General features: G+C 47.2%; 10 protein-coding genes; 5 read left to right on the top strand and 5 right to left on the bottom strand.

The window, feature by feature from the left end:
* The first annotated feature begins 30 nt into the window (after positions 1-30).
* Positions 31-3,162, top strand: CNAG_02962 (CMGC/DYRK/PRP4 protein kinase). XM_012192440.1 has 8 exons: positions 31-617; positions 669-1,201; positions 1,256-1,997; positions 2,047-2,184; positions 2,237-2,390; positions 2,442-2,556; positions 2,608-2,846; positions 2,903-3,162. The coding sequence occupies exons 1-8, from the start codon at positions 178-180 to the stop codon at positions 3,113-3,115; spliced, it is 2,574 nt and encodes an 857-aa protein (XP_012047830.1). The 5' UTR covers positions 31-177; the 3' UTR covers positions 3,116-3,162.
* A 153-nt stretch (positions 3,163-3,315) lies between these two features.
* Positions 3,316-4,003, top strand: CNAG_02961 (F-type H -transporting ATPase subunit J). XM_012192857.1 has 5 exons: positions 3,316-3,352; positions 3,402-3,442; positions 3,568-3,652; positions 3,707-3,742; positions 3,806-4,003. The coding sequence occupies exons 2-5, from the start codon at positions 3,413-3,415 to the stop codon at positions 3,835-3,837; spliced, it is 183 nt and encodes a 60-aa protein (XP_012048247.1). The 5' UTR covers positions 3,316-3,352; positions 3,402-3,412; the 3' UTR covers positions 3,838-4,003.
* Positions 4,004-4,737: 734 nt separating this feature from the next.
* CNAG_02960 (RNA exonuclease 4) lies at positions 4,738-6,508 on the top strand. Its single transcript, XM_012192441.1, has 8 exons — positions 4,738-4,819; positions 4,869-4,922; positions 4,986-5,173; positions 5,238-5,396; positions 5,452-5,463; positions 5,518-5,788; positions 5,840-5,989; positions 6,044-6,508. The coding sequence occupies exons 1-8, from the start codon at positions 4,811-4,813 to the stop codon at positions 6,452-6,454; spliced, it is 1,254 nt and encodes a 417-aa protein (XP_012047831.1). The 5' UTR covers positions 4,738-4,810; the 3' UTR covers positions 6,455-6,508.
* CNAG_02959 (high-affinity iron transporter) lies at positions 5,406-9,421 on the bottom strand. XM_012192442.1 has 15 exons: positions 9,410-9,421; positions 9,249-9,352; positions 8,681-9,186; positions 8,483-8,615; positions 8,362-8,425; positions 8,294-8,295; positions 8,216-8,224; positions 8,092-8,152; positions 7,745-8,034; positions 7,596-7,668; positions 7,444-7,541; positions 7,350-7,376; positions 7,222-7,298; positions 7,088-7,167; positions 5,406-7,026 (listed from the first exon to the last, which is right to left on the bottom strand). The coding sequence occupies exons 3-15, from the start codon at positions 8,755-8,757 to the stop codon at positions 6,704-6,706; spliced, it is 1,314 nt and encodes a 437-aa protein (XP_012047832.1). The 5' UTR covers positions 8,758-9,186; positions 9,249-9,352; positions 9,410-9,421; the 3' UTR covers positions 5,406-6,703.
* Positions 9,422-10,480: 1,059 nt separating this feature from the next.
* Positions 10,481-13,620, top strand: CNAG_02958 (ferroxidase). XM_012192856.1 has 11 exons: positions 10,481-11,018; positions 11,076-11,295; positions 11,360-11,530; positions 11,595-11,790; positions 11,861-12,041; positions 12,098-12,324; positions 12,394-12,403; positions 12,464-12,739; positions 12,795-12,883; positions 12,939-13,132; positions 13,196-13,620. Exons 1-11 carry the CDS (start codon positions 10,861-10,863, stop codon positions 13,391-13,393), a joined length of 1,920 nt encoding a protein of 639 aa, XP_012048246.1. The 5' UTR covers positions 10,481-10,860; the 3' UTR covers positions 13,394-13,620.
* A 34-nt stretch (positions 13,621-13,654) lies between these two features.
* On the bottom strand, positions 13,655-16,322 carry CNAG_07508 (hypothetical protein; the record flags this gene model as incomplete). Its single annotated transcript, XM_012192443.1, has 5 exons — positions 13,655-15,409; positions 15,462-15,528; positions 15,580-15,756; positions 15,820-16,161; positions 16,219-16,322. 5 exons carry the CDS (start codon positions 16,320-16,322, stop codon positions 13,655-13,657), a joined length of 2,445 nt encoding a protein of 814 aa, XP_012047833.1.
* Positions 16,323-16,790: 468 nt separating this feature from the next.
* CNAG_07509 (xaa-Pro aminopeptidase) lies at positions 16,791-19,216 on the bottom strand (the record flags this gene model as incomplete). XM_012192444.1 has 14 exons in its annotated part: positions 16,791-16,847; positions 16,901-17,016; positions 17,086-17,185; positions 17,251-17,321; positions 17,377-17,450; positions 17,506-17,695; positions 17,744-17,801; positions 17,855-18,327; positions 18,384-18,514; positions 18,564-18,620; positions 18,678-18,694; positions 18,755-18,761; positions 18,820-19,038; positions 19,117-19,216. 13 exons carry the CDS (start codon positions 19,214-19,216, stop codon positions 16,915-16,917), a joined length of 1,599 nt encoding a protein of 532 aa, XP_012047834.1. The 3' UTR covers positions 16,791-16,847; positions 16,901-16,914.
* Positions 19,217-19,431: 215 nt separating this feature from the next.
* CNAG_07510 (farnesyl-diphosphate farnesyltransferase) lies at positions 19,432-21,529 on the bottom strand. XM_012192445.1 has 8 exons: positions 21,419-21,529; positions 21,355-21,368; positions 21,104-21,289; positions 20,829-21,037; positions 20,190-20,772; positions 20,008-20,133; positions 19,578-19,958; positions 19,432-19,525 (listed from the first exon to the last, which is right to left on the bottom strand). The coding sequence occupies exons 1-8, from the start codon at positions 21,444-21,446 to the stop codon at positions 19,523-19,525; spliced, it is 1,530 nt and encodes a 509-aa protein (XP_012047835.1). The 5' UTR covers positions 21,447-21,529; the 3' UTR covers positions 19,432-19,522.
* Positions 21,530-21,608: 79 nt separating this feature from the next.
* On the top strand, positions 21,609-23,475 carry CNAG_02956 (transcription factor IWS1). The gene is made up of 6 exons (XM_012192855.1): positions 21,609-22,294; positions 22,350-22,441; positions 22,491-22,639; positions 22,694-22,823; positions 22,882-23,214; positions 23,272-23,475. The coding sequence occupies exons 1-6, from the start codon at positions 21,712-21,714 to the stop codon at positions 23,404-23,406; spliced, it is 1,422 nt and encodes a 473-aa protein (XP_012048245.1). The 5' UTR covers positions 21,609-21,711; the 3' UTR covers positions 23,407-23,475.
* On the bottom strand, positions 23,417-24,424 carry CNAG_02955 (hypothetical protein). XM_012192854.1 has 4 exons: positions 24,212-24,424; positions 23,957-24,145; positions 23,801-23,888; positions 23,417-23,739 (listed from the first exon to the last, which is right to left on the bottom strand). The coding sequence occupies exons 1-4, from the start codon at positions 24,315-24,317 to the stop codon at positions 23,547-23,549; spliced, it is 576 nt and encodes a 191-aa protein (XP_012048244.1). The 5' UTR covers positions 24,318-24,424; the 3' UTR covers positions 23,417-23,546.
* Between the last annotated feature and the right edge of the window lie 65 nt (positions 24,425-24,489).

Genomic DNA, 24,489 nt, shown 5'->3' on the forward strand with positions numbered 1-24,489 from the left:
ATGAAGAGATCGGTACATCTTCCATTTGCATATACGTTCAACTTCACGATTCTATTTACGATCCGACCTACATCCACAACAATCTGCCACGAAGGTTGCACAGCGGAACAACTAGTAACACCTCTCATATCTAAAAAAGAAACGAGTTCTCACACTTGCTCCTATTTGCCTTTGCCAATGTCTTCAGGTATCAAACGCCATTATCACGACGACGACTTTCCGGCAAGCGGAAGGAGCGATAAATCCCAAGGAGGTGATAGGAAGAAGCCAAGGGACTGGCGAGAGGCTTTCCTGGATGATTCACCTAGGAGAGAGCATGGTCGTGAGAGAGAACGGGACCGAGAGAGGCCGAGAGATTCTGAGCGGAACTACGATAGAGAACGACAGTACGGAGGCAGACGGGGATATTACGATGACAGGCGTGGTGAAAGACACAATGGGAGAAGACAGGGAAATGGCGAGCATCGCTCTGGTCAAAGGGATCGAAAGGACTATCGTGAACGTGAGCCCGTGAAGGGAGATTATTCTCGACGATATGGTGACCGAAGTGATCGTCACAGGGACGATCGCAATGATTACAGGCAAGACGTAAAATACAAGGAGAGAGAGAGATCCGAGTGCGTTTTTGTCCCTTCCTGAGGAACATTGAGATGCTCATCGATACATAGGTCCCGTAGGTCACCTCCGACAACTCAATCTGGCCCAATAGGATCTTCGCGGCCGCTCAGCCCCCCGCCATCTAGACTTACCCAAAGGGCATCATCGAGACCATTAAGCTCGCCGCAAGGGATTCCAAAGGGTCGACTGACAGCTCCATCGCCTGGCTCTAAGTCTTCCCCAAGGAGCCCCGCACGAATCGAAGGTCATCAGAAATCGTCAATGAGTCGTTTCTTTGACGCTGAACCTGAAGAACCTGAAATCGATTCCGCCCAGTCTAAAGCAACGAATCGTCCTGCCGATCCAGAGCCTATTGTTGTTGAAGAGGAGCAAGATCCCGCTAAGCTGCTTGAAGAACGTAAGAGGAAGCGAGAAGAGATTATGGCGAAATTCAAGACTACAGGTGGTAAGGCCTCTGTCCCTGTCAGTCCCAAGACAGCCGTAAATAATGTAACTGGTGGATCTGGGATGGAGAGCGTCACGAGTGGGGGTACGAGGACAGGCTGGCAAACTGGGATGCAAAGCGGCAGAACGACTGGCACCGGTGAGTGTTATCTGTCGGATCATTTTGCCAACCCTGTTGACTTTCTTGGTAAAGGTGCTACGCCACTTCTGAAACAGCTCAGTACAAGCTCTTCCAACCCAACTCCGATGGCTACCCACGAGCCTTCTCTTGCTTCTACCCCTCTGGGCCGAGACTTCGACCTCTCCAAGCAAGCATCTACAACTGAGGATGTCGCCGTTCCTACAGAGACCAAGGTCGAGGGTGTGGGCGCGGACATGATGGTTTCAGCTGCTGACTATGACCCCTCGCGCGAAGGTTTAGTTGATCATTCCAAGCGTCAGAAGGATTTGGAGACAATCAACTCTCAAGCCAAGGAGATTGCCGAGGGCGTTGGTGAGCCCGTTCTTGTGGATGATGATAAGCCAAATGAGAACGAGTATGAAGAAGTGGAGATCGAGGTAGAAGATGATGAAGACGACGAATTTGATATGTTTGCAGCCTTTGGGGGCGAAGAAAAAGAAAAAAAGATGAAGAAGGTTGTCGTACGACGATTGAAAAATGGTGGGGAAGGGGCTAAACAGGATATTATTAAGAAACCCGCCAGCACAATTGCTCCGGAAGTTGTGGATAATGTTGATGACTCGGATGGGTACTACAGGATTACTCCAGGAGAGATTTTGGACAACGGGAGATATCAGGTGACAATCACCCTCGGCAAAGGAATGTTCTCGGCGGTAGTGAAGGCCAAAGTTCTGAAGGCCTTTGGACAGGAGAGGAGGCAGGATGTGGTGGGGAAGGAGGTGGCTATCAAAGTTGTTAGGAGTCAAGAGAGCATGTGAGTATCTCTCCGTGTCTGCACTACCATGAAGCTAATGAATAAATAGGTACGTATCTGGACGAAAAGAAGCCCAAATCCTCCAAAAACTCAATGACGCCGACCCTGATGATAAGAAGCATATCCTCCGTCTCGAACGCACATTTGAGCATCGAGGGCATCTCTGTATCGTCACCGAGAGTCTCAGGTAAAGCCATTTCTCTATGTCATATACCGATGAAGTACTAACTCTACGTTAGCATGAATTTGCGAGACGTAATCAAGCGCTTTGGCAAAGACGTCGGTCTCAACATGCGTGCGGTTCGCGCATACGCACATCAAATGTTCCTTGCTTTATCGCTTATGCGTAAATGTGGGATTGTTCATGCTGATGTGAAGCCTGATAACATCTTGGTGAGTACTGATACTGGTTGGAGCTCAGCGAGATTCTAATGGAAGTTTTAGGTAACGGAAAACAAGACAACATTGAAAGTCTGCGATTTAGGTTCTGCAGCTGAGATTACGGAAGGAGAGATCACCCCTTATCTCGTCTCCCGATTTTACCGTGCCCCTGAAATTAGTGTGTACTATTTGTTCATTAAAGTCTCTTCGAAATACTAAAATCAAACAGTTCTTGGTCTTCCCTATGACACAGCGATTGACATGTGGTCCATCGGCTGTACCCTATACGAGCTTTACACCGGCAAGATCCTCTTTCCCGGCAGGTCCAACAACCATATGTTGTTACTCATGATGGAGCTTAAGGGTAAGATCAACCATCGAATGATAAAGAAGGCATCTTTCGGTACAATGCACTTCGATGAATCGTTGAACTTCATCAGTATAGAGAAGGATAAGATAACAGGGCAGGTAAGTTTGAATCCTTCTACGGGGCGTCATGAAAAGGATGCTCATGTAGGCTTCAGGACGTCGCCAAGACAATGGTAATCAACTCGGCTTCAAAAGATCTTCGGTCCCGTCTTGTCCCCTCGTCATCTGTTCAGTTGAAGATGAAAGATGATGAGTTGAAGCAGCTTCTGAGTCTGGTAGATCTATTAGACAAATGTTTGCAGTTGGACCCTGCTAAAAGATTGACTCCGAGGGATGCCCTGTTGCATCCTTTTGTTGCGGGTCCTTAAATATTTATATGCATGTATTTAAAGCTTGAGTTCGCTTTCATCTCGCCCATGCATATTTTTTTTTTGAAACATCAAAGAAGACGACGCGAGGTGAGGTGATGAAAGCGCCACACTCAGTAGGGAACGTAATGGCCGCGTATTTCCGAACTTCGTCTGCCCTGCGTCCTGGCGGAGTGCCAACTGTCGGCTGTGATCCATACAAAGATACCTCAACTGCTATCCTCGCACCCACATCTCGTGAGCCACATTCACCACAAACAACCCCTCATCGCTAACCACAAAGCAGATAAAATAAACATGTTCGGTCTCCGCGCTTGGCCCACTCCTGTATGTTTTCTCCGCCCATCCCTTCGGCCGTATCCTCCGACGCCCTTGTTTCCCATCTTGTTGACTCTACAATACCTGAAAAGCAAGAGAATAGGATGCTGATGCGTTATGCTGCTATTATATAGATCGTTAAGCCTCTTTGGCCCTTCATGGTTTCCGCTGTCATCACCACAGCCGGTGTCTGGGCTGTCCAGGAGAAGGCCGTCAGCAGTATGTGTCCTTTTTTAACGCTGTTGAAAGTGGAGCTGATGAGCGTCTATGCAGCCCCTGACGCCCTTAAAGACCCGAAGAACCCCTTTGGTAAGCTGAACATGAATTGAAAGCCTGAATGTCACCTGCACCGATAATTGACGCAATTAATAGCTGCTTCCAAAGCCAAGCAGAACGCTCACTAGATGAGGATTATATGGTGATGCAGTGAAATTGAAGAATTGTTATGTTCCGGGACTATGCTGCATCTTAAGGACGTACGGATCACCAAAAAGAAACGTATGCAAACTGGAGGACAAGATGCTCATCTATGGAAGGATAGTTTCGAAATGCGCATCTTTGTCGAAGAAGCTACCTGGGATTGCATCGACATCCATTCACGACCTATTCAGCTTGAACCGACCTCTTTAACCTTCTCAAGCTCAAAACCTCCTTCAGCTTATCACCAACACTCATTATTGTTCACAACATCTGGCCATCTTGTCACTTGATCGGACTCACCTTGAATGTGTCGTTCCACTCGCTTTGGATGGTTCTTCAAACGCGAACTCCATTCGCTATGGGCGTGTAACTTTCAGACAACCAAACTTTTGTCCTCTAATAAAATCGCGCTATTAAATGTGCAGCATATCAGCTGTCAATCAAGATGTTTCAGTTCAAGGTGTTTTGCATTAACGGAATAAAACGGCGCATACATAATGATGAGGGTCCAATGTCATGGTTGAATGATACAGCTGAATAGAAATTATATAATAGCTGGCGATAAGGGCTGGATCATTAATAATGAAGGACTCATTTGTTCGTGGTAGTGGTGGGCGTGTCATGAAGATTCGAAGGGAAGGGATGTAACAAGGAGTGTAGTCTATGGCGGCTTTTATGTGCCGATGTAACCACAGAAGACGGCATTGGAAGTTGTTATATGTATCAACCATTATTACATCGTCGTAGAAGTTGTATAAACCATCATGCCATAGCCAGTTTTCGCCGGTAGAAAACAAGGTTATAATCACGTGACTTCATTGCATAGTGGAGGAGGAATAATTATTGATTGACTTTTGCCTGTGATGAGTGAGATTTCGGTTGTCGTCCAGCCTGTCGTCTGTAATCTATATACAGCTGTGTAATTCAGCAGTTGAAAACAACACGTAACCTCTCAAGATGGACAAGGTAAGCACGATCAGGACACTTGAGCCAGATTTGACTAATAATAATTTAGAAGAAAGCTTCGGGGCAAACCGTCGCGAGCTCTAACTGGCTTCAGCTACAGAGTGTACGTATGAAGCGTTTTCCTTGTCATGCCCAGGATATACATATATTGACAGTTACAATAAAGACATTGCCCACTATTACCAAGGGCAAAGATTTGTCAAATTCCAAAGCGCCCAATTTGCGGAGCTCTCAAAGTCCATCGCGCAGACTCAGCAGTTCCTCCAGGACACAGCGCAAAAGAAAGCATTCTCAGGGGGTCGGGCAATACATGGGACGAGTCGAGATTGCTTCCACGACCAAGATGACTGTATCGTAAGCCTTCAGGTCCTCATTGGATTGACTGGAGTCTTTGCTGATTTGGTTTTCTGGGTATAAGCGAACGACTGCCATCACCTTCTATAAGCCAGTTGAGGAAAGGGAAAGTCAGCTCCAATGAACCATGTATCGTTTTAGAGGCATCTTCGGATTCTCCTTTATTGCATGAACTGAGACATATGGTCCTGGGCAATCACCTTTTGTCAGAAAGTCAAAGAGAGTAAGCGTTTTTCCGTACGTATTGCATGGTATATCTATTAACGTATATCGCTCAGGCCAGGACAATAGTGAGCCGTGTCAAAACAAGTACCCTTCCATTTCTTTTGCTAATCGTTGACAAGCCTCGCTATCGATTGTGAAATGGTTGGTATCGGCCCCAACGGCATGGAAAATACCCTCGCCCGAGTATCCATTGTTAATTATCACGGCGCGGTCATTCTGGATACTTTTGTGCAACCCCGTGAACCAGTTACCGATTACCGTACATGGATCTCTGGAGTCAAGCAATCAGATTTGTTGGGAGCACCCCAGTTTGAAGAGGTACATAAGCAGGTGGCAGATTTGCTTCATGATAAGATCTTGATTGGGCACGCTATAGATAATGATCTGAAGGTATGTATGCTTGCTAGGGAAAGAAGCGAAAAGCTGATCAACAGAAAACAGGTCTTGATGTTGACTCACCCTGGGCCCCTCACTAGAGACACTCAAAGATATAAGCCCCTGCAAGAGATTGCCAAAAATAAGAGACCAGGCTTGAAGAAACTGTCAGAATTACTGCTTGGAATTCAGATTCAGACCGGAGCCCATAGTTCTGTAAGCCATTTCCATTGCGCCTATTCTATAGCCCCTTACCTCCCCTCCCACTAGCTTGTTGATGCACGAGTGACCATGGCCCTATACCGACTTCATAAAAAAGAATGGGAGCGGTCTGTCTGGCGTCAAACAGAAGCATACCGGAGTACTTCTTCCGTCAACAAACTTAAGCATGTCCTGGGAAAGCGTGGGCATGATGAAAAAGAAGTTGAGGATGGAGAAGAAACTGGGGGAGAAAGCAAAAGCAAGAATAGGAAGAAGAGAGATATTGGCGGTGGCCCCCAACAATTCCCTGGTGGTGGGAGAAAAGGGATCAGTAGCGGTTTAGATGTCATTGTGAGGAGAAATGGGCAAAGAGTGGATGGGAATGGGAGAGGGGACGGAAGCAGTCGCAGAAAGGCTGGCAGGGATGAAATGTCGACTGTTGCTGGAGGCGAAAATTGGTGGGAGCAGCCAGCGGCATGATCTGGATTTGTCCAGTGGGATTAGAACCCCTATGTATTACCACTGATATTGTTGTAATAAACATTACGGCAGGAATCTGCTTTAAGGTCAGTCCCGGGCCCCTAAAAGGGGCATTATGACCATAAAGGAAGTTGGAAGATAGGGAAATGATCTGCTTATGGCTGCATACGATCAATAATCAACCAATATAATACCGAAACCATATCTGTACGAAACACATTACGAAAGCAATGTAGCATGACTCCCAAATTAAAGACTATTCTTAGTCATGGGAATGAGAGCGTCCTCGGGATCCTTATTCTTATTGAGATGAGCTGTGTTGCGGGCGGTGCCCTCCTCAGAAGCGTCTTCGTCCTTCTCAGATCCTTCTGAAGCTTGGCCCTCGGCCGCCTGGGCGTCGGCCGCCCTCTTAATTTCAGCCCTTGCTTGGATACGGCCATGGGCTTTAGAGCCTCCACCAAAGATTGTAAGACGGCCTTCGTACCACTTCATGATAGCCAAACCAATAATGACCGCAATCCAATAGAAACAGTAAGAGAGGATAGATCCGAGAGAAGCGGTGTTATTCCAACCTTAGCATGGGGAAAGATCAATGCTGAACCCGATATTAACAAATTATTTTGGATAACTTACCCAAAATGGCGTTGAAAACCTGCCAACCACCGTTGGTGCCGACAGCTCCGGGCTCAGGATTTCCGTACTCAAGATGCCAGCTACGGTGATATCTGTCAATGATAGGCTCTAATGGAATATTTAAGCATGCTTACACGTTACCAGCAACTTGGAATGAACCAGGGCCGTTACCAGACTCAGCAACATCACCACCAACAGCAGAAGAGAATCGCTAATGGGAAGGATGAGCAACGAGAAATTATAGATGTATGCGGACACTTACGTAGTATTCAAAATCGTAAACACCTTTCTGCATGGCAAAGACACCCTCTTGGTTAGTCCTGATTGTCAAGGGCGAGAATGCAGCAGACACCTACGCTGAACAATCCCGAACCGATGAGGAACAAGAAGCAAGTAGAAACAATCAAGAACCAGTGAAGAGCAAGAGTAGAGCCAGTGCGGTAGATACACCATCCTGATCGGATAGATGAGCCGAGTAGCCATGACATGATGAACATATTTAGCTTACCAACGAAGATACCGGCGATGAGGCCGACAATCGCAGCAATGGGGATAGAGGCACCATCTTGGCCTAAAGCAACCTGCGGAACAGTGTCAGTGGCAGACGTTCTCAACACACCAAAGCAAGATAATGGGAAGGGGAGGGCCTCAACTTACACCACCAACGAAGACAATAGCTTCCAAACCCTCTCGCACGACAGTGATGAAAGGCAGGAAGAAGATGGCATACTTTCCACTTCGAGCCTTCTTCTTCATGGCTTGCTCTTCGGCGAGCTCCTCCTGGGTGAGTGCCCTGTCAGGCTCGCCATCTTCCTTGTTACCGCCGAAACTGAAGAGGGCCTTGCCGGCACGATGAGCGAAAGCTTCGGAAAGCTTGATACGCCATTTAACTCGAGATTGGTCCATCTTCAAAAAGGTGAGACCCATGACATAGATGATGATGCAAGCTATGGAACCAGACCCGTTATCAGTTATGCGAAGAGGAGATTGACGCAACTACGTACCGATAAGACTGAAAATACCCTCCCATAATTCTTCTGTATTGGACCACAAGTCGGTCAAAGTCTATTAAGTCGCAAAATATTAGCCAGCGAGCCCTTAGAGATCCCACCAATTAGATGCACTTACAGTATACCACTACAGCACGAGAACCAAGATGGAACATATTAACGGCATACTTCTAGAAACAAGGATAGTTTTTTCCTGGACTTACGACTATTACGATGGTCAACGTCAGCGCAGTTGGATCTTTCGCCAAATAAATAGTGACTCACCAGCAATGAAAGCAGCGCCGACAGCAACGGCAATGACGAAACCGGTCAAAGTACCCGCCCAAATCTACACAACTGTCTCAGGATTTGTCACTTGGAAGAATAGTTGGAATAATACACTCACTTGGATACGCATTCGCCGAAGAATTCGTTTCGTTTTCTTTATTTCCTCCTCCTCTGAAAGCTGGTCAACTTGGGCATCACCATTTCTGAGGCCTCCAGAAGTCATAAGCTGTTCCACGAAGGACAGCAAAACCCTTTACGCAAGAACGTTGCTCAGTCAGCGCGTTCCCTGAGGACCAGACCTGAAGAGAAGACTTACGAAACGATGATGGCCGCTTCGACCGTCTCACGGAAGACTATGAAGAAGATGGTGACCGAGAATAGGTCCTTCGCCATAATGGAAGTTTGGCCGTAGAGTTAATAGGCAAAGAACACTGAATGAAAGTCACAGACTTTTGAGGTGATAAAAAAGTAAGCTGATGGTCCAGGATACTATTATTTAGTACGCATTATGCCCTCTTTTATTTTTGTCGGCTCTTTCTACCCGAAAAATCACCAACTTTTTGTAATAGGCCGATCTGATTACGGGTCGCTGCTGCGAAGGACATCCTCCCGTGTTCTATGTTCCATATCCCGTCATTCCACCATCGAAACGGTCACAATAACGACAGGAAGAAAACAGGATCGGGCAATTCGGACGAAGTTGAAAAGATGGAAAGAGACTGTGTCCTGTAGACAGGCACCCTTTTCACAAGCCTTATTGGTCAGATTCTGCGAGTTTTATTTGCGCTACTATAGGCTGTCGGCCGTCGAACTGGGAAGACACTAGTTAAGAGTCGAGATAAGACAAAAATGATAACAGGGACTCTACTCTATTTTGGGCTTACCATGTTTCTTGTGGCTTGAAGCAGCTGCAGCAGTTCCTGCAAAGTGAAGAGCGTTGTACAGCCAGCAATTGATCGTAATGGTACACGCAGTATGACACCTGAATCTAGGTTCGTTAGTTAGGGGAAGTCAATGTCTTCGGCTGTAGAAAGAATGCACTGACCATCAAGCTGTCAACGTCGGAATTTCCAACTCGAAGAAAGACAGTTTAGGCGAAATCGAAAGAAAACAAAAGGAATCTATAGATAGCCTACTAGTAGCAACGGCCTTACGGCCGACTGCACTTAGTTCGCGTTCCTTTTTTCCAGCTTCCAGGCCAGACGGCGCAAAGCGCAGGCGACTGAGCCATAAATAAATTAAGAAGTCAGCATTCAGGGTGACCCACACAACAGGCACCCTAAATATTGATAAAAATGAAACGGATTGTTATCTGATATCTGATTTGATAGAAGGAGATCCCGCAACTGGGCATCGCAGTAACTTCGACGAGAGACGAGGAAAAGGGGAAAACGATGAAGCGATGTGGCGCATGGGGAAATGAAGTTGTCTCCGGCTTTTGCTATATGTACTGTAAAGCACCTTTGCGAGAGAATGCCCGAGGTCAACAACAAGAAGATGTGCATATAAATATACGAACGAACAACGTATAAATAATTAATGTGCAGAGGCGGAGAAGAAGTATTAAATCACTATGGGCTGGCCCACCAATTCTGCTACAGATTTTGGACGGCACATCGCTCTGAGCCTTTAGCATGGGATATAGCCTCAGTGTATGCAGAGATTACTGACCATCATCTATTAGATCTAATTACTTAGAAATGAAAATAGCGGGGATCGCTAGTAGGGGCCTTATGTTGCGGCACCGACGCCGGCGTTATTTTTTTTTGGCTATTTCGGAAATGTGAGAGGAAAGTGCATTCTGCGAGGCGCATGCATATGCAACTCGGCTGCATTCTTCTCTGCTCTACTTCATTTTGGTACTGCATCGGGTCGATTGCTAGACCCGAACACTGAGGACTGAGATTGAGGACTGAGAAGCTTGTTGGGCAGCTCCCAGTCTCGATGCACGGAGGTTAGGAGAAGTCTCACTTCTCGTGCCTAAGTTTGAGACTTAACGATGTTTTTTTATAGAATTTTCCATGTCATCCGCAAGCAAGGTCCGTACCTCACCTAAATTCGCCTCCATTTTCCATATCGCAGTCCCTCTGTTGATCTTATCGGCCGACAGATTTTCATAACAGTCAATCTGTTCCCTGAAATCAAATAGATAGAGAGACCCATCCTCCTAGGCTTACAATTATGACACCGTATTCGACACCGCTCGTTACTCAACCTGGTATTCAAGTTCTAATCCCGCAATTCTTCTCCCTCCCCCATATCATCGATGCGATTCACCCCGAGTTTCGCTCGTTTTCGGCTGACACGTCTCTTCTCATGTTAACGTTGATTTTTTTCTGAGGCATTTTCCTTCACTTTTAGACAAGACAAAAAGGTCAAGGTATAAGCTTCTTCACCATTGACAAAGCATCAACCACTTCTTAACAAACATCATTAGCAAGCAATATTGGTAACTGCTGCTTAGTCCAGCTTTCCAAAGCAGCACACTCTTGTATAATGACTCTATTATCGTCCCTATTCTTCGCCTCAGTAACAGCTGCATCTGTGGCCACAGCAGCTGTTCATGACCTGTATTGGAATATTACCTATGCCACAGCCAACCCGGACCAGCTTCGCAACAAAACTGAGGCCATTGGTGTTAACGGTACTTGGCCGTGAGTGTTTCTTTAATCTCTTCAACTCGACTGAGTTGACGTGTTTGTCCCTGATAGACCACCACCTATCGTTGTAAACCAAGGTGACACTCTCACCGTTCATGCCTTTAACGGTCTTGAATCTGTGGGAACTACTCTTCACTCCCATGGTAATTATTTCAATGGTAGCAATTACTACGATGGGGCCGCTGCAGTCACCCAATGTCCTATTCCTCCAGGAGAGACACTTGTCTATGAAATCCCTGTTAATGACCAGTGGGGAACTTATTGGATCCATGTGAGTGTATACCTAGCCTGGGGACATGAGATCAGAACCTGACAATGCTTCTTATCAATAACAGGGTCATTATAAAGGTCAATATGTTGATGGCTTGAGAGCCCCTCTTATTATCATGCCTAACGAGACCAACGAGCGAACGGATATCACTTGGGACGAGGACTTCACTATCATCATGGGTGATTGGTATCACGATACTAGTCCCTATCTTGTCTCCAGCTACTTCTTGAACTGGGTGAGCCGTGTCCATGAATCTCACTGATCCAGGATTTCAGGAGCTGATCGCTTGTGTGATATAGGTTAACCCTACTGGCGCTGAGCCCGTTCCTGATTCTGTTACCTTCTACGTTATGAACACCACATCTGGCGAATACCTGAGCAGTAACGTTGCTCAAGGAGTAGATGTTAGCGCCGACGTTAACAACAATGCTGCTATCCCCTTCGAGCCTGGAAAGAAGTACCGAATCCGTTTCATCAACATGAGCGCTTTGTCCAGTAAGTGTTCTATAACGTTCCCCTCTATAAACTTGAATGCTAATCAAGGTCTGTCTTGCTGTGACCACAGTGCTGCATATCTACATGGGTGGCCATATCTTCAATATTATTGAAGTCGACGCCGTCGACATTGAGCCTTACGAGTCCGCCAACCTCACCATCTCTGTCGCGCAGCGATACTCGGTTTTGGTTGAGGCCCTTAACACTACTGACGTCAACTACGCAGTCATGTTCTACCAGGATACTGATATGTAAGCCTTTCTCTTCTGGGGCCAGTATATCATGGATGTTTACCCTCCTTGTGTAGGTATGACACTGTCCCCGACACTCTCGCTGTCAATAACTCGGTCACTCTCCAATATGATGCTTCATTGGGACCTGCGGACATGTTCAACATCACCGATGACACTTGGCCTATGCTCGACGATACCCGATTTGTTCCCTTACAGGCCAAGGGAAGTGCAGAGGCTGACGTGAGCTACGAGCTTGGAGCATACTTTGACACTTTTGATGATGGAACTAACCGTGCTGCCTGTAAGTTACTTTTGTTCGAACGGCTTAAAGAAGCGTACATTGATAGGGAATTGGTTTTGGTATGATCAGTCAACAATATGTGAGTTATTCTCTCTCCATGACAATAATCCTGTGATTCAACACTGACAGTATGGAACAGTACCTATGTCATGCCCACCACTCCCAGTCTCTTCACTCAACTCTCCATGGGAACCGACGCTTGGGATACTCGTATCTACGGTCAACAAACCCATGCCTTGATGATGCCACATCTCGAGATGATCGAGCTTGTCATCGTCAACTGGGATACTGGCTATCATCCCTTCCACCTGCACGGTCACGAGTTCCAGATCATGGGCAAGTCTTTCGACGTCACTTCAAACGACACCAGTATTAACCCCCCTGTTTTGGAGAACCAATCGAACCCGGCCAGACGGTGAGCTGATTAACGTTCGATACGCTGTCGGAACATCGCTGAATAATATGATTAGTGACACTATCATGGTTCCTCCTGGAGGTTCTGTCCACATCCGGTTCAGGGCTGATAACCCCGGCGCTTGGATTTTCCACTGCCACATCGGTAAGCGTCTTGTAGCTCTGTAGAGGATTAACTGTTGATATTCATTCTTAATCAGATTGGCACATGGACAGTGGTCTGGCCGTCATCATGATCACCGACCCAAGCTACTCTCAGTTGGAATTAGAAATCCCGCAGACCATGAAAGACCATTGCGCGTACTGGGGCTACAGCGCTACCGGTAACGTTGTTGGTTTGAACTCTACCACCGACTTCAAGGGTGAAGCTGTTGGACCTTTCCCTCTTGTCATGGTAAGTGTCTCCCGCATTCTAGTTGGACGCTTTTTCCTCCTGTTGCTAAATGATATTATTCAGGGCTGGACAACCAAGGCCAAGGGAGCTTTGGCCGGCTGTATCATTGCCGCCTTGGCTGGTTTCGCCTCCGTCGTCTGGTACGGTGCCGAACACTTGGACGAAGAAGAGATCGAGGCAGAGATCAGGAGGAAGGCAGAGATCAAAGCTGCTTCCGGTGGCAAGTTCGGAATGATTAAGAAGGTGGTGAAGAGGGAGTAAGAGGTGGTTTTACTTTTCATAGAAAATGTATTGGGCTTTTTTGTTGGACTGATGTACATTACTATATGGATACCTTAAAATGCTTCATCGCCGTTTGCTTTTATTGATTAGTGTGAGGTTCAATGGGGGGTTTCCTCTTCATATATGGAAGACTCTCTCAACTGGTGACTTGCAATCACAATTCAAACAACAGCTACAATATTACCTTCTTTATATGTTTAAGTGCCTACGACATCTTTCTCAATGATTTGGAATCAATGCTCAGACTTGAAGATCTCTGTGTGAGTTTATCTCTCTCCTACCATCAAGATAAATTCCACCTAGAATGGCCACCGTCTTGGGCCTACTTGCTCTGGTGGGTAAACCAGCCTTTTCGTTCAATCTTCTTCTGTCATGGCTGTTATCTCCCACGAGTCTATTACTGTATCCTCTTTGTGTCCCAACAACAGACCCTTCGTTGTCGATTTCGAGGTCAAAGGAGCTGCTGGCTTTATCTGTCTCTATGGTTGGAGAGGTAGAGGATTCAGGTCGAGCCACTTCCTTCTTAGACGCCCCGACGGTCGGCAAGGGCAGACGGAAATTTGTAACTTCTAGCTCCTCTTCTACTTCACTATCATCTTCACTATCTTCCTCGCCGAGGTTGTGGCTGTCCGCGGTGATCGGAGTTCCCTCAATAATGGGCGTGGGAGACTTTTCTTCCATTTTATCCATAAACCGAACTCCCCTCGCCAGTCTAGAGCTTTTGGCGGATCGGGCCGAGTTGGTGCGCAATACAGCCGCAAGAGATGAGCGTGGGGGCTGTTGGAGATTTAGGTGAGGATTGAGTGTCATTGCGCGTTTGCGTTGTGGAACTTTAGGTGTAAGAAATGTCTTGGACAGTGAGGGTGCTGGGGAAAGAGGAGGCGCAGAAGCTGGAGGCTCTTCATCTACCTTAGAGTTTGTTTTAAGATTCTGCCTGTTATTGCTTTTGTAAGCTCTCGCTTTGTCTCTATGAGACTTGGGAAGAGCGAGCCCTCTCATGGGACCTATACCTCTTTTAAGAGGCAGTGCCACTGTTGATTCCTCTGCCAATTCGAGAGCACGTGGTAATAAATTCAACTCCGTATGGGATTTCCCCAAAGCTTGCCGGTCTGGAGGCAGAGGAAATTGTAGTCCTAAATTCTCAGTTGCTGACAGGCCTGAAATACTTGATAAGTTTGATTGACGTTTGGGATCCAAACTGTCATTCTGCATACTGCTTTCAGCAACTAGCAACTTTTGCACCTTGTCGACGACTTGTAGTCCAAGGTTTTGAACGCTTCTGGATCTAGATAATGCCAGTCTCTTCGATGACTCTCTGACTTCCTTATCTCTAGCTGAGGCGTCTCTTTGGACCTTCTCGCAGTTCATCATAGGCACAGGTACCCTTTTCGAATGGTTCATTGGTGGTAGCTGGTCTCGAAAATCATTCTGGTCTAAGCTCTGCTCCTCCCCTTTCTGCCTCCTTGAATGTCCCATCCGTGCTTTCTTCGCAATCATTCTCTCCTGTCTGTAGCGTTCGGCATTGGGAAGCCCGGGCTTTCCCACTTCCTCTCCGTTCTCGCTGATGAATTTGGTTAACCTCCCATCTTTGGCTCTCTCCAAAATTCCACTAGGAACTTGTCTCCCAGCGTCCGTCAACCCACCTCCCGAAAAGGTTGGATACCCGCCTCGTGCCACGTCTTGATAAGCCGGTCTAGCTCCAGAGTCAGGAAGCGGAATAGGTGCGACTGGACCTTGAGGCCGTTGCCACGGGTGGGTCTCGGTCCCGACCGCCTTCTCTTCGTCCTCTTCATCCAGCCGGATCTCATGAGCGTTTAAATGAGGATGTTCAGCGTTTTCTCCTTCTGTTTTTTCTTCATTGACTTGCTGCTCGGAAAGCTGATAATAACACGGGGGTAAGGAAGTCCAAAATAGGAGGCGTTGAGACAGGTTAAAAAGCAGAGGCGGAGGAGGTAATTTGGGAAGATTTCGACTGAGATAAAGTAAGGTGACTCCCTAAGATTCACCGTCAGTTGAGGTCAGCTGAGAATGTGAGGATCCTAAATACCAAAATGATATTCAACAATCCGATAAGAAATAAGCCCCACGCTGATATAAGGACTACACTTTTGGAACTTGCTTTAACTATTAGCGTCCAATCTGCCCAAAACCCTCCTTGGGCTTACTAGACACGGAGGTTTTCGATACCAACAATAGCCTGGGCTAACCCGAGCCACACCGGTGTGCTTTGCGGGCCCAAACACGGCGTCCATGTGTATAAGAACATCTCGGGCCAGCCAAGCTGTCCAAGTATAAGTAAGACTAACGTGCAGGCGACAACCAGGCGCGAGATGATTGCGAAACTTTACAGTTCATCAGATAAATATCTTCCCATTCAAAATATTGAGGGATTGAACCAAACTCACCATATGCCCCCTGCTTGCCTTGGGATCCCGGACAATCCATAGTTAGCCTCAGTTCGCTGTTGACTACTTTCATTTGTCCGTTTCATGAGATTATTATCATCCTTGAGGGCCGTCCCCACTTGTGGAGTCAATCCGTTGCTTTTTGTGATGACTGTCCCCGTGGCCACTACGACTAGATATGATGTGCTGGTGGTAGAGCTGGTTGTAAATGGCCACCGGACTACGCCTGATACTGTGAGTAGCTGTTCATTCTCGACTAAGATGGTAGTTGATTTTGATTCGGTACTATCATCTGATATTGTGTCATTGGTGGGCTGAACGTTTAGTTTGGCCGATAGATCGCTGTAGAAACACATCAGCAGTCTGTCGTTTCGAGAAGGTTAAAAGAAACAAGACTACTTTGTAATTGCGATAAATTGGGCGATCAAAGACCAAACTAAAAAGACGACGGCAACCAGTCGCAGAAAGTTTCCGCCCATCCATGGAAGACTTGGAGGCCGCATATCAAATTGAAGGTACAAATGGGTTATTGTTAAATATCAGTAAAGACAGTAGGTAACACGTCACAGAGGTGCCAAGGGCATGCCGGGCGCTCTGGATCTGCTCGGCAAACAGTCGGCTTGCTTTTTGAAAGTATTTTCCGGATTCGAGTGATAATAATACAAAGAGAGAGCTCACAATACGTCGATGGTATATGGGGTTGCTGTAACACTACCGCACTGGGTGACCATCCTTTGACGACCCAAACAGTTCAAATACGCGCGACGGTCATGAAAGGACCATTCGACAAAAGGTGAATGTTTTGCTTGTAGGGGCATCTGCCCTCTATTGTCGAGTTGTTTAGAGGCGGATGTTATTTGTGTTTCTGGATCGCACCATAATTAATGAATTTGGGTCATATCTCCTTTGACAATTCTTCCGCAACGTTGCCTGGAGATCGAGGTTAGCCTTTGCCGTAAACCCTGATTATGCTATTTGTCAGTCCAATGCATGTTCCTCAGCAGGTCCAGAAAGATGCCTTAGCAGGTCTAGGGAGATGATAAGATGCCTTCCCGGTCAGTTTCGCAGAGCCCTCCCTCACCTCGTTTCTCACATTTACTCCAACAGTCCTTGACAAGCACCCTCCACGTCGGCAATTTCCTTGGGAGCATTGGCTGAAAGTACAAGAGGTCCATTTTTGGTGAATGCAACCTCATCCTATATGTCGAGTTGTCCAATCAGTTTAGTACATCCATAGGAAAAGTTTCGCGTAAAATATAAGCGTACTTCTATTCGGATCCCTTGTCCGTGGAAGTGTTTGGGGAATCTGTTGTCGAAAGGTACATAGACGCCGGGCTCAATGGATATAACATTTCCTTCAATCAAACTACAGATGGAGTAAGCATGATATTCTGTCCTATGTTTGATGAAACTGAAATAGACCGGACTTACACAGCATTGCGGTCTCTCGTAGGACAGTCATGAAGGTCAGAGCCTAGGTGATGAGATAAAAAGTGAGGATACTGAGGTTAAAAGGTGAGCAGAGGACGGCCATGATGAGTCGCCAGCCTAGCTCACCAGTGTTCGTTCAACATCTCCCACACTCAATTTGAACCCAATTTGCCTCAACTCCTCCAGCAATAGCCCACAACCTTTACTGTGTCAGCTTTCATTACTACATTTTTCTTGAAGCTTGCAGTGACTCACTAGCTCTATGAAGTTCGCTTAAGGTGACTCTGTCATCCACTCTACACCTCTTGATACACTCCTTTTGTGTATTCAGCACGGCTTGGTATAAATCGCGCTGGGGTGCAGTGAATACGCCGGATACTGGGAAGGTACGGGTAATGTCGGATGTGTACATATGGTACTCGCAACCAGCATCGATCAAAACCATCTAAGACATGTTAGACTGATAGATCTCCGCAAGGAAAGAGGCATTTACCTCATCTTGAGCTAGTGTGCAGTCGTTCTTGGTATAATGTATAACCAAGGCGTTGGCCCTGGAAGTTATAGTTAGTCAGAGTGAATCCCACTTTTCAAAGGCTATACTGACCCGGAAGCAACAACGGGAACGTATGCCTGCCTCTCACTACCTCTCATTGCACACTCGAATTCAAAGACAGCCTCGAGCTCTGCCTCCCTTCCCCCCACTTTAGCGGCTCTCATCACCTTGGTATGCGCAGCACTGCTGATATCGGCAGCCTTCTTCATCAATTGGATCTCTATAGGCGATTTGACGATTCGGAGTTTCTGGATGTGCCTTTCAAGCGGGGTAGCCCTTTCAGAGGAGAGAGCACCGGCTAGAAGAAGGTGTGGAGGGTCAGAAGGAAGGAATTCGGAGGTTGATGATGAAGAGAATGTAGAGTGAGAAAATAACTTGAGAAGCGATGAGCGACGACGAGGTGAAGGAGGGTGGAAAGGTTGAGATGAAGGTGAAGATGAGGGAGATGGAGGAAGAGATGCGTAGATGGTACCTGAAGAGAGTATGCCTGGAAGAAAAGAAGAAAGGGACGTGTTAGAATGAGCCTAAAAGGAGAACAGTCGGTCAGGAATGCTAAATAATTTCAAAGAGTGAAATATACCTCGTCAGCACCGAAAATGGATGTAGCGCCCTCAAGGCCAGCCCGCTCGCCTTCCCACAACGTATCATGGGGATCTTTGGGCGGCACGAACAAGGTGTACTTGTATCCTCTGGGAGATGAAGGCCTTGATTCTGTTTAGAGAATTAGCCAAAAAGAGGGACAGGCGACAACAAGACGAACCCAAAACCACAGTAGCGTCAGGCTCATGGAAACCAGTAAGGTAGTAAAAGTCCGTTGCTGGGCATTATGCTGAGTCAGTAAGGCCCGGTTATAATTAACATGTTCGACACATACATTGTCTAAATCGATAGCTGAATAGTTCGTTAGCAAGAACTAACAAAATGTGTTCAAATCGGTCAGCAATAACTTACAAAATACCTAATTCATTGATATGAGCTCAATACTTGCAAGAAACTGCTATATTTCAATGACTTACTCTGAGACATCAATCTCACAGTCCCGCCCATACAGACAACCTTCGCTCCTTCTCCAAGACTCTCCATCAACTGCCGTCTCCGCCGTTCATACTCTTCTCCAGGTACGCCGGGTGTAAGCTCCCCAGAACAAACGAGATGTGGGTGAGTAGTTGCATGCGGTTGACCAAACTTGGGTGGCTTTGGGGAGGTTATTGTAGACGAAGAGGCGTATGTGCGAGCTACATAAAAAGGAACGAGGTGAAGCTCAGCGGACATACTCTCTCGAAATACGTGGACAATATCAGAGACGGACGAACCTGAGATGACAGACGGGGTATGTGGGAGCGCACGCGAGAGGGCGGGCTGTCTCAGCATGCCGGGACGGGGGAGGGCGAGTTTCACAGCAGCGACTCTCATAATATCTCGCTGCAGCTTTCAGACGTTGCTGGCGATGTTTCGAACGGTGTAAATCAGGGTGTTCACTAGGACTGAGAGCGAGCGACTTTTGACGAAACGGAATGCGGATATTGCCGACCGCCGAACAGGATTTGCTGGTGTGCCGATTCTACTTCTCTACTATTTTATATACGGCTAAGATTTTGCACAATTTGTAAATGCAGCAATCATCGACTTTGTCCATGTACAAAACCTTCAAGAAATGCATAGAGGTATCCCATAAAACATATAGATCCACAACCCATTATCTTCTTTCAAATTTCCCAATTACTGTTGGTCATCGTTAGCATAAATAACCAGCGCATAGGAACAACCAACTCACCTCATCGTACACTGTTAGAATAACCCAAACAACAATACCTCCCAAAGCAGCCATCAATACCAACATACCGACAATGACACCAACGATCATGAGCCAAGGTGCAGTCTGTTCATTTTGAATCGCCTCGTATCGCTTCTTGACCTCTTCATCACCATCAGCTTCATCGCTCTTCTCCTTAATGAGCCCCTTGGCGCGAAGGTCGGCCATGAACTTTTCTTGACGAGCTTTGCGCGCAGCCTCTTGAGCTTCCTTAGCGAGACGCGTGTATAAGGCTGCACGCGCATCGTTAGTAGTGGGATCAATGGCAGACTGAACGCCGTTGCCCGCAGCATTGCCGATCTGGATGAACGAGGGGTAGTGATGCTCAGCCCATTGCTCAATCTAATCTGATCGTCAGTATAATGAAAAGTCGGAACAGCGAATGACTTGCCTTGCCACAAACAATGGAAAGTTTGAGGAGGTTGGGGTCGTCTTTGTGGACTTTCGCGTGAATCTTGCGGGCATATTCTCGGAAAATGTAAGACACGTCGCGAGGGTTCATTGCTCGCATGATCAGCTGCGTTTGGTCAGCCACTGCCAGCACAAAGCAAGAAAGAAAAGAGAATAACATACCCTAAGAGTTTCTCCCTTCCTGATCTTCACATTTTCTTTCAAGATCTTCTTGTTCATAAATGTCCTCTCCAAAGTCGCAATGGCCATGACAGCAGGGATCGCCACGAAATTGAACACACTTTGGCACCTTAACAGTGTCATGTAGTCCAAAGCATCCGTAGCATGTCTCAACGCATCGAGCACCATTTCGCTCGCGGCCCACATTGCTTCAGTCTCCCTTTCAGGGTCAATCAACTCCTTCATAGAGTTGAAACCATACTTTGACCAGATAGCCCGAGGCCAAAAGCCTCGGCCGTCGATAACATCCTCGTGCAAGTCACGGTAGATGTTAGTCTTCTGGAGAAGGAGGCCCATAGAGTTGGAAAGGGTAAGTTGATCGGCGATAAAAGAGCGTTCCTTGCCAGAGGCGGCGAACAAACCAGAAAGACCTTCACCGACGAGACCAGCAACATAATGACAGTAAAGGTCGTAGTCGGCAATGGAGTTGATTTCAGCTACAGGTTGTTCGGGGGTAGCAAGTGCGGCAAAGTCGGCCATACCGGCACCCATCTTCTTGCAAATATCAGCAATGACAGTCTGATACCTACGCCGATGGGGTCAGCTTCCCGGGCCAATAACCTGCAGGTATTATGGACGCACTTGGGATCGAGCAAAGAAAACTCTGTTTGGATAGCGTCGAACTCCTCCAAGACAATCTTGTCCTTTTCCTTTGATCCTTTGAATGTCCATCCAGGCTCGTACAGCTTGGTGTGCATCGCCCGAAGAAGAGGAAGCTTCACATCGTTGGGGATGGTCATATCGTCCTCGACGGTGTCCAGTGCACGGAGCACAAGATAGAACAGACAAACCTGCAGATCATTAGCCACGATAGTTCCAGTTGATTGCCAAAGAGAGGCAATGAGAAAAAGCCTTACAGTCCTGGCAAGTTCTCCTTCCAGCTCCCTGATGACCCTTGCGAAACTCCTACTGGTCAAATCGAGGAAATCCCAGCATTTTCGCATGGTCGGTCTGTCATAATGAGTCGTTGGCAGCTCAACCGCGTCAGTGATATCCCTAGTGTCACGCCAAATGGCAAAGTTGATCATGGCCCGAAGCTCCATCTGTAAAATGTCACGCTTCAGGGTCAGTGATCATAATAAGTGAGCCTGAGCGGGAGAAGACTGACGGGGTGGGTGGCGCCTGTGATTGTGAATCAGCTGTGAATCATTATTGATATGATGTGTACTCACCCATCACGATATAGTTGACTATTCCCATTTTTATGATGTATACAAAGAAAAGATGGGATATGGGCTGATGAAGAATGAAGAGTATCAGTATGAATGTTGTGCGGACCGGCGGAAGCAGGACGCGACATGTGGAACGACAGAAGACCTCAAGTTACGGTTTACTTAATATTTACTAACTAACATGCTCGGATGTTAACAAAACTCGTCCAAACGCATCCGCCACACTCACAGGACATATCGCCTCGTTGCATCTCTTCTTCTATCCTGCATACAAATCCATTCAAGACCACAAGATGTCCTCTCCAGCCTTTGACACAATCCACGACCAGACGGAAGGGCAGGACCTTCACCAGGAGGTGCAAGCGCAAGAGCACTTACCGGTTGAGCCTACGCCAGAAGTGCAAGAAGAGCCAGGGTCTGACCGCCAGGACAACGAAGAACAGCCCGAGGCTGAGGTGTTAGAACAAGAACAGGAACAGATCGCAGAGCAAGAACGGATGCAGGACCAAGAGGACCAAATTCAAGGTGCGGAGCTGGTATCACAGCAGCCCACAGCCGAGGAACAGGAGGAAACTCGAGATGAACTTTACAATGAAGTGTTCGGTAACCAAGGTTCTGATGCTTCCGATTTGTCGGACGATGAAGACATGAGAATGGATGAGGGAGAGAAGTATGTGCCCGCTACTGCGACGAGTGCGGCCAAGATTCCCAAGTTCAAGAAGTCTAAGAGGGATGATGAGGATGAAGATGAGGATGAGGACGATGAGGATGATGGGGAAGAGAGAAGGAGAAAGAAGAAGAAGAAGGCGGAAAGGAGAAGGAAGAGGGAAGAGGAAGAAGAGGAAGATGAAGCACCTGTGCTTGATGAGGCCACTCGTAAGCTCCACCTTAGTCTCAAAAGCCGGTTGTACCGCCGCTAATTTTCGGGCAGAGCGACGTCTTGCTTTGGAGGAGAGAATAGATGCTATTGGCAAGAAGCCTAAGGCCGTCAGACGGAAGAAGAAGGGCGATGACGATGTTGATGTGAGTGCGCCGCCGTGCAGCAAAGCATATGCTAACTCTACATGCTTAGATTGTGGACTCTTATCACGACGACATTTGTGCTCGTCTTCGAGACCGAATGATCGCTGCGGCGGACAAGGATGAGGCCGCTAACAAGATCAAGATGCCCGGTACAGCCAAGCTTGCCATGTTGGACGAAGTGATGGGTGTGTTGAGAAAGTAAGTTGTAGTCCTCTGTCGCGCGTTCTGGTAGGTCGCTAATGGTGAAATCAGCACGACCCTTTGGCAGTCGATCGTTGATAATGGCGTGCTCGAAGCTGTCAAGAGGTGGCTCGAGCCTTTACCTGACAAGAGCTTGCCGAGTGTTGGTATTCAAAAGGCCATTTTTGAGGTTCTTCCGAAGGTGCGCCCAGATTTTTTTCATTATATCCCACGAGACGGATGATTAACCCAAAGAACAGATGGACCTCGACACGACCACGTTGAAAGAATGCCGTCTCGGTCCCATCGTCCTCTTCTACACCAAGACTAAGCGCGTCACACCCGCTATCAATCGACAAGCCGACGCCCTCGTCCAGGCTTGGTCACGACCGATCATTAAGCGGCCAGCAAACTACCGATCGCGATACATTGAGAGTCAGAACGAGGTTGAGCAGTCGCAAGGTGGTGGTGCTGGAGGTGGCTACAGTCAGAGCCAGAGAGGTACAGGGGAGAGGAAGTTCAAGAGATTTGATGTCAAGAAAGCTTTGGAAGAGAATGCGCATAGGAAGGGCGCTAGATTGCAGATTGTCCAGGTAAGTCGATGTTTTCGCTTTGAATCATTGGAATCGGAGCTAATGGCCGAAAAAAAGGATGTGCAATATACTGTCGCGCCCGAACCCAAGACACATCATCAGGCCGAAGAGATGCAGCACGTCTCTCGAATCCAGCAAGATAATAAAAAGTTCAACAGGTTTGCTAGACAAGTCAAAACGAAGAAGCATTAGAGGTGTGTTGGATTTGTGTGCAATAGTTTTGTTCGTGTTGTAGCATGCATAGGATCCCAAAAATAAAAACACAAATGAAGCCTGTCTCCTGTTCTATATACATTTTTGGTTCCGGAAGCCAAATCGGAGGATAATAGGGGCTAGTTGCCAACACTAACTGGCGTATAACCGCCTGGGCTACGCATCTCGCCTCCAGACCACGAACCGCCTTCTTCTTCTCGTCTCCTAGGCCAAACTGAAGCGGAATACTGCTGAATCGGAATTGGCAGCAAGGCTTCGCCCCATTCTCGAAGATCTTGCGGTCGTCCTCGTGTAGCAACAGCTTTCCTTAACCTGTAGTATGACGTATTTGTTCAGTACAAGAAACTTCAGGTTGAAAATTATCGAAACTAACCTGGAACGTATAGCAGAATATAGAAGAAGCCCCATAACAATCAGAAAGAAGAAGGTGGCCACCAGCCGGTCTCTTGGCGAATCACGCTCTATCACGACCACCCTCATTAGCGTGCCGCTCTCGTTTTTTCATTGTCGTATTGAGGGAAGATCTCACTGAAACACCTAGCTTCAACATCTCCTTCAGTACCTGTACCGATATCTTTATTCAGTTCCGGTACTTCTGCACCTTTACATATAGCGAGCTTTTGATCGATACAGAATTGGCGGGTACAGGATAGACATGGTTTCTTGGGGTTTTCGGGGCGGTAGAGTGGGATGATGGTGGAATTGGTAAAGCATATGCCTGCAGAAAAAAGATGTCCTTAGTAATTAAGATTTCAGAAGAGCTCAAAAAGTTGGCTGGACTTACATTTACAGTAGGAAAGACTCGGATCGTTGAATAGAGAGGCTTGCGCTGGGGAGACTAAGAGGACGAGGGAGACGACAAGTAGGGCCAAGAGCATACCTCGGAGCATGGTGGGTATACGTTATCCACTACCAGGTTTTGTGCTGTGATATATCCTCTCTGCTCTTATACTCAATAGATTCTTTCGTACGTAAGGCAGCTATGCGTGGTGCGCGCGCTATAGGTAGAGAAGAGGATGAGAAGCCTAGGAAGGATTCGGCATTGTTAGTGTGCGGACATCG

This window comes from Cryptococcus neoformans, chromosome 3 (genome assembly GCF_000149245.1).
Source record: "Cryptococcus neoformans var. grubii H99 chromosome 3, complete sequence".
NCBI classification, from domain to species: Eukaryota; Fungi; Basidiomycota; class Tremellomycetes; order Tremellales; family Cryptococcaceae; genus Cryptococcus; species Cryptococcus neoformans.

What these genes read in the sequence shown, in the direction of transcription:
- CNAG_02961 (XM_012192857.1), top strand. Translation starts at nt 3,413, where the DNA reads ATGTTCGGTCTCCGCGCTTGGCCCACTCCT. An exon ending in TCCGCGCTTGGCCCACTCCT is followed by an intron (nt 3,443 to 3,567) that starts GTATGTTTTCTC and finishes GCTATTATATAG; the next exon opens with ATCGTTAAGCCTCTTTGGCC. An exon ending in CCAGGAGAAGGCCGTCAGCA is followed by an intron (nt 3,653 to 3,706) that starts GTATGTGTCCTT and finishes GCGTCTATGCAG; the next exon opens with CCCCTGACGCCCTTAAAGAC.
- CNAG_02959 (XM_012192442.1), bottom strand. Translation starts at nt 8,757, where the DNA reads ATGGCGAAGGACCTATTCTCGGTCACCATCTTCTTCATAGTCTTCCGT. An exon ending in TTCCAAGTTGCTGGTAACGT is followed by an intron (nt 7,168 to 7,221) that starts GTAAGCATGCTT and finishes ATATCACCGTAG; the next exon opens with CTGGCATCTTGAGTACGGAA. An exon ending in GGTTTTCAACGCCATTTTGG is followed by an intron (nt 7,027 to 7,087) that starts GTAAGTTATCCA and finishes CCCCATGCTAAG; the next exon opens with GTTGGAATAACACCGCTTCT.
- CNAG_02960 (XM_012192441.1), top strand. An exon ending in ACTGGCTTCAGCTACAGAGT is followed by an intron (nt 4,923 to 4,985) that starts GTACGTATGAAG and finishes GTTACAATAAAG; the next exon opens with ACATTGCCCACTATTACCAA. An exon ending in AGACCGGAGCCCATAGTTCT is followed by an intron (nt 5,990 to 6,043) that starts GTAAGCCATTTC and finishes CCCTCCCACTAG; the next exon opens with CTTGTTGATGCACGAGTGAC.
- CNAG_02958 (XM_012192856.1), top strand. Translation starts at nt 10,861, where the DNA reads ATGACTCTATTATCGTCCCTATTCTTCGCCTCAGTAACAGCTGCATCT. An exon ending in CCAGCTACTTCTTGAACTGG is followed by an intron (nt 11,531 to 11,594) that starts GTGAGCCGTGTC and finishes TGTGTGATATAG; the next exon opens with GTTAACCCTACTGGCGCTGA. An exon ending in CAATCGAACCCGGCCAGACG is followed by an intron (nt 12,740 to 12,794) that starts GTGAGCTGATTA and finishes TAATATGATTAG; the next exon opens with TGACACTATCATGGTTCCTC.
- CNAG_02956 (XM_012192855.1), top strand. Translation starts at nt 21,712, where the DNA reads ATGTCCTCTCCAGCCTTTGACACAATCCACGACCAGACGGAAGGGCAG. An exon ending in TGTGCTTGATGAGGCCACTC is followed by an intron (nt 22,295 to 22,349) that starts GTAAGCTCCACC and finishes ATTTTCGGGCAG; the next exon opens with AGCGACGTCTTGCTTTGGAG. An exon ending in TTTTTGAGGTTCTTCCGAAG is followed by an intron (nt 22,824 to 22,881) that starts GTGCGCCCAGAT and finishes CCCAAAGAACAG; the next exon opens with ATGGACCTCGACACGACCAC.
- CNAG_07510 (XM_012192445.1), bottom strand. Translation starts at nt 21,446, where the DNA reads ATGGGAATAGTCAACTATATCGTGATGG. An exon ending in TTTTCTTTGCTCGATCCCAA is followed by an intron (nt 20,773 to 20,828) that starts GTGCGTCCATAA and finishes CCATCGGCGTAG; the next exon opens with GTATCAGACTGTCATTGCTG. An exon ending in TTTCCATTGTTTGTGGCAAG is followed by an intron (nt 19,959 to 20,007) that starts GCAAGTCATTCG and finishes CGATCAGATTAG; the next exon opens with ATTGAGCAATGGGCTGAGCA.
- CNAG_02962 (XM_012192440.1), top strand. Translation starts at nt 178, where the DNA reads ATGTCTTCAGGTATCAAACGCCATTATCACGACGACGACTTTCCGGCA. An exon ending in TGAAGCCTGATAACATCTTG is followed by an intron (nt 2,391 to 2,441) that starts GTGAGTACTGAT and finishes TGGAAGTTTTAG; the next exon opens with GTAACGGAAAACAAGACAAC. An exon ending in AGGATAAGATAACAGGGCAG is followed by an intron (nt 2,847 to 2,902) that starts GTAAGTTTGAAT and finishes TGTAGGCTTCAG; the next exon opens with GACGTCGCCAAGACAATGGT.
- CNAG_02955 (XM_012192854.1), bottom strand. Translation starts at nt 24,317, where the DNA reads ATGCTCCGAGGTATGCTCTTGGCCCTACTTGTCGTCTCCCTCGTCCTC. An exon ending in GAGTCTTTCCTACTGTAAAT is followed by an intron (nt 24,146 to 24,211) that starts GTAAGTCCAGCC and finishes TTTTTTCTGCAG; the next exon opens with GCATATGCTTTACCAATTCC. An exon ending in TGTTGAAGCTAGGTGTTTCA is followed by an intron (nt 23,889 to 23,956) that starts GTGAGATCTTCC and finishes TGGTCGTGATAG; the next exon opens with AGCGTGATTCGCCAAGAGAC.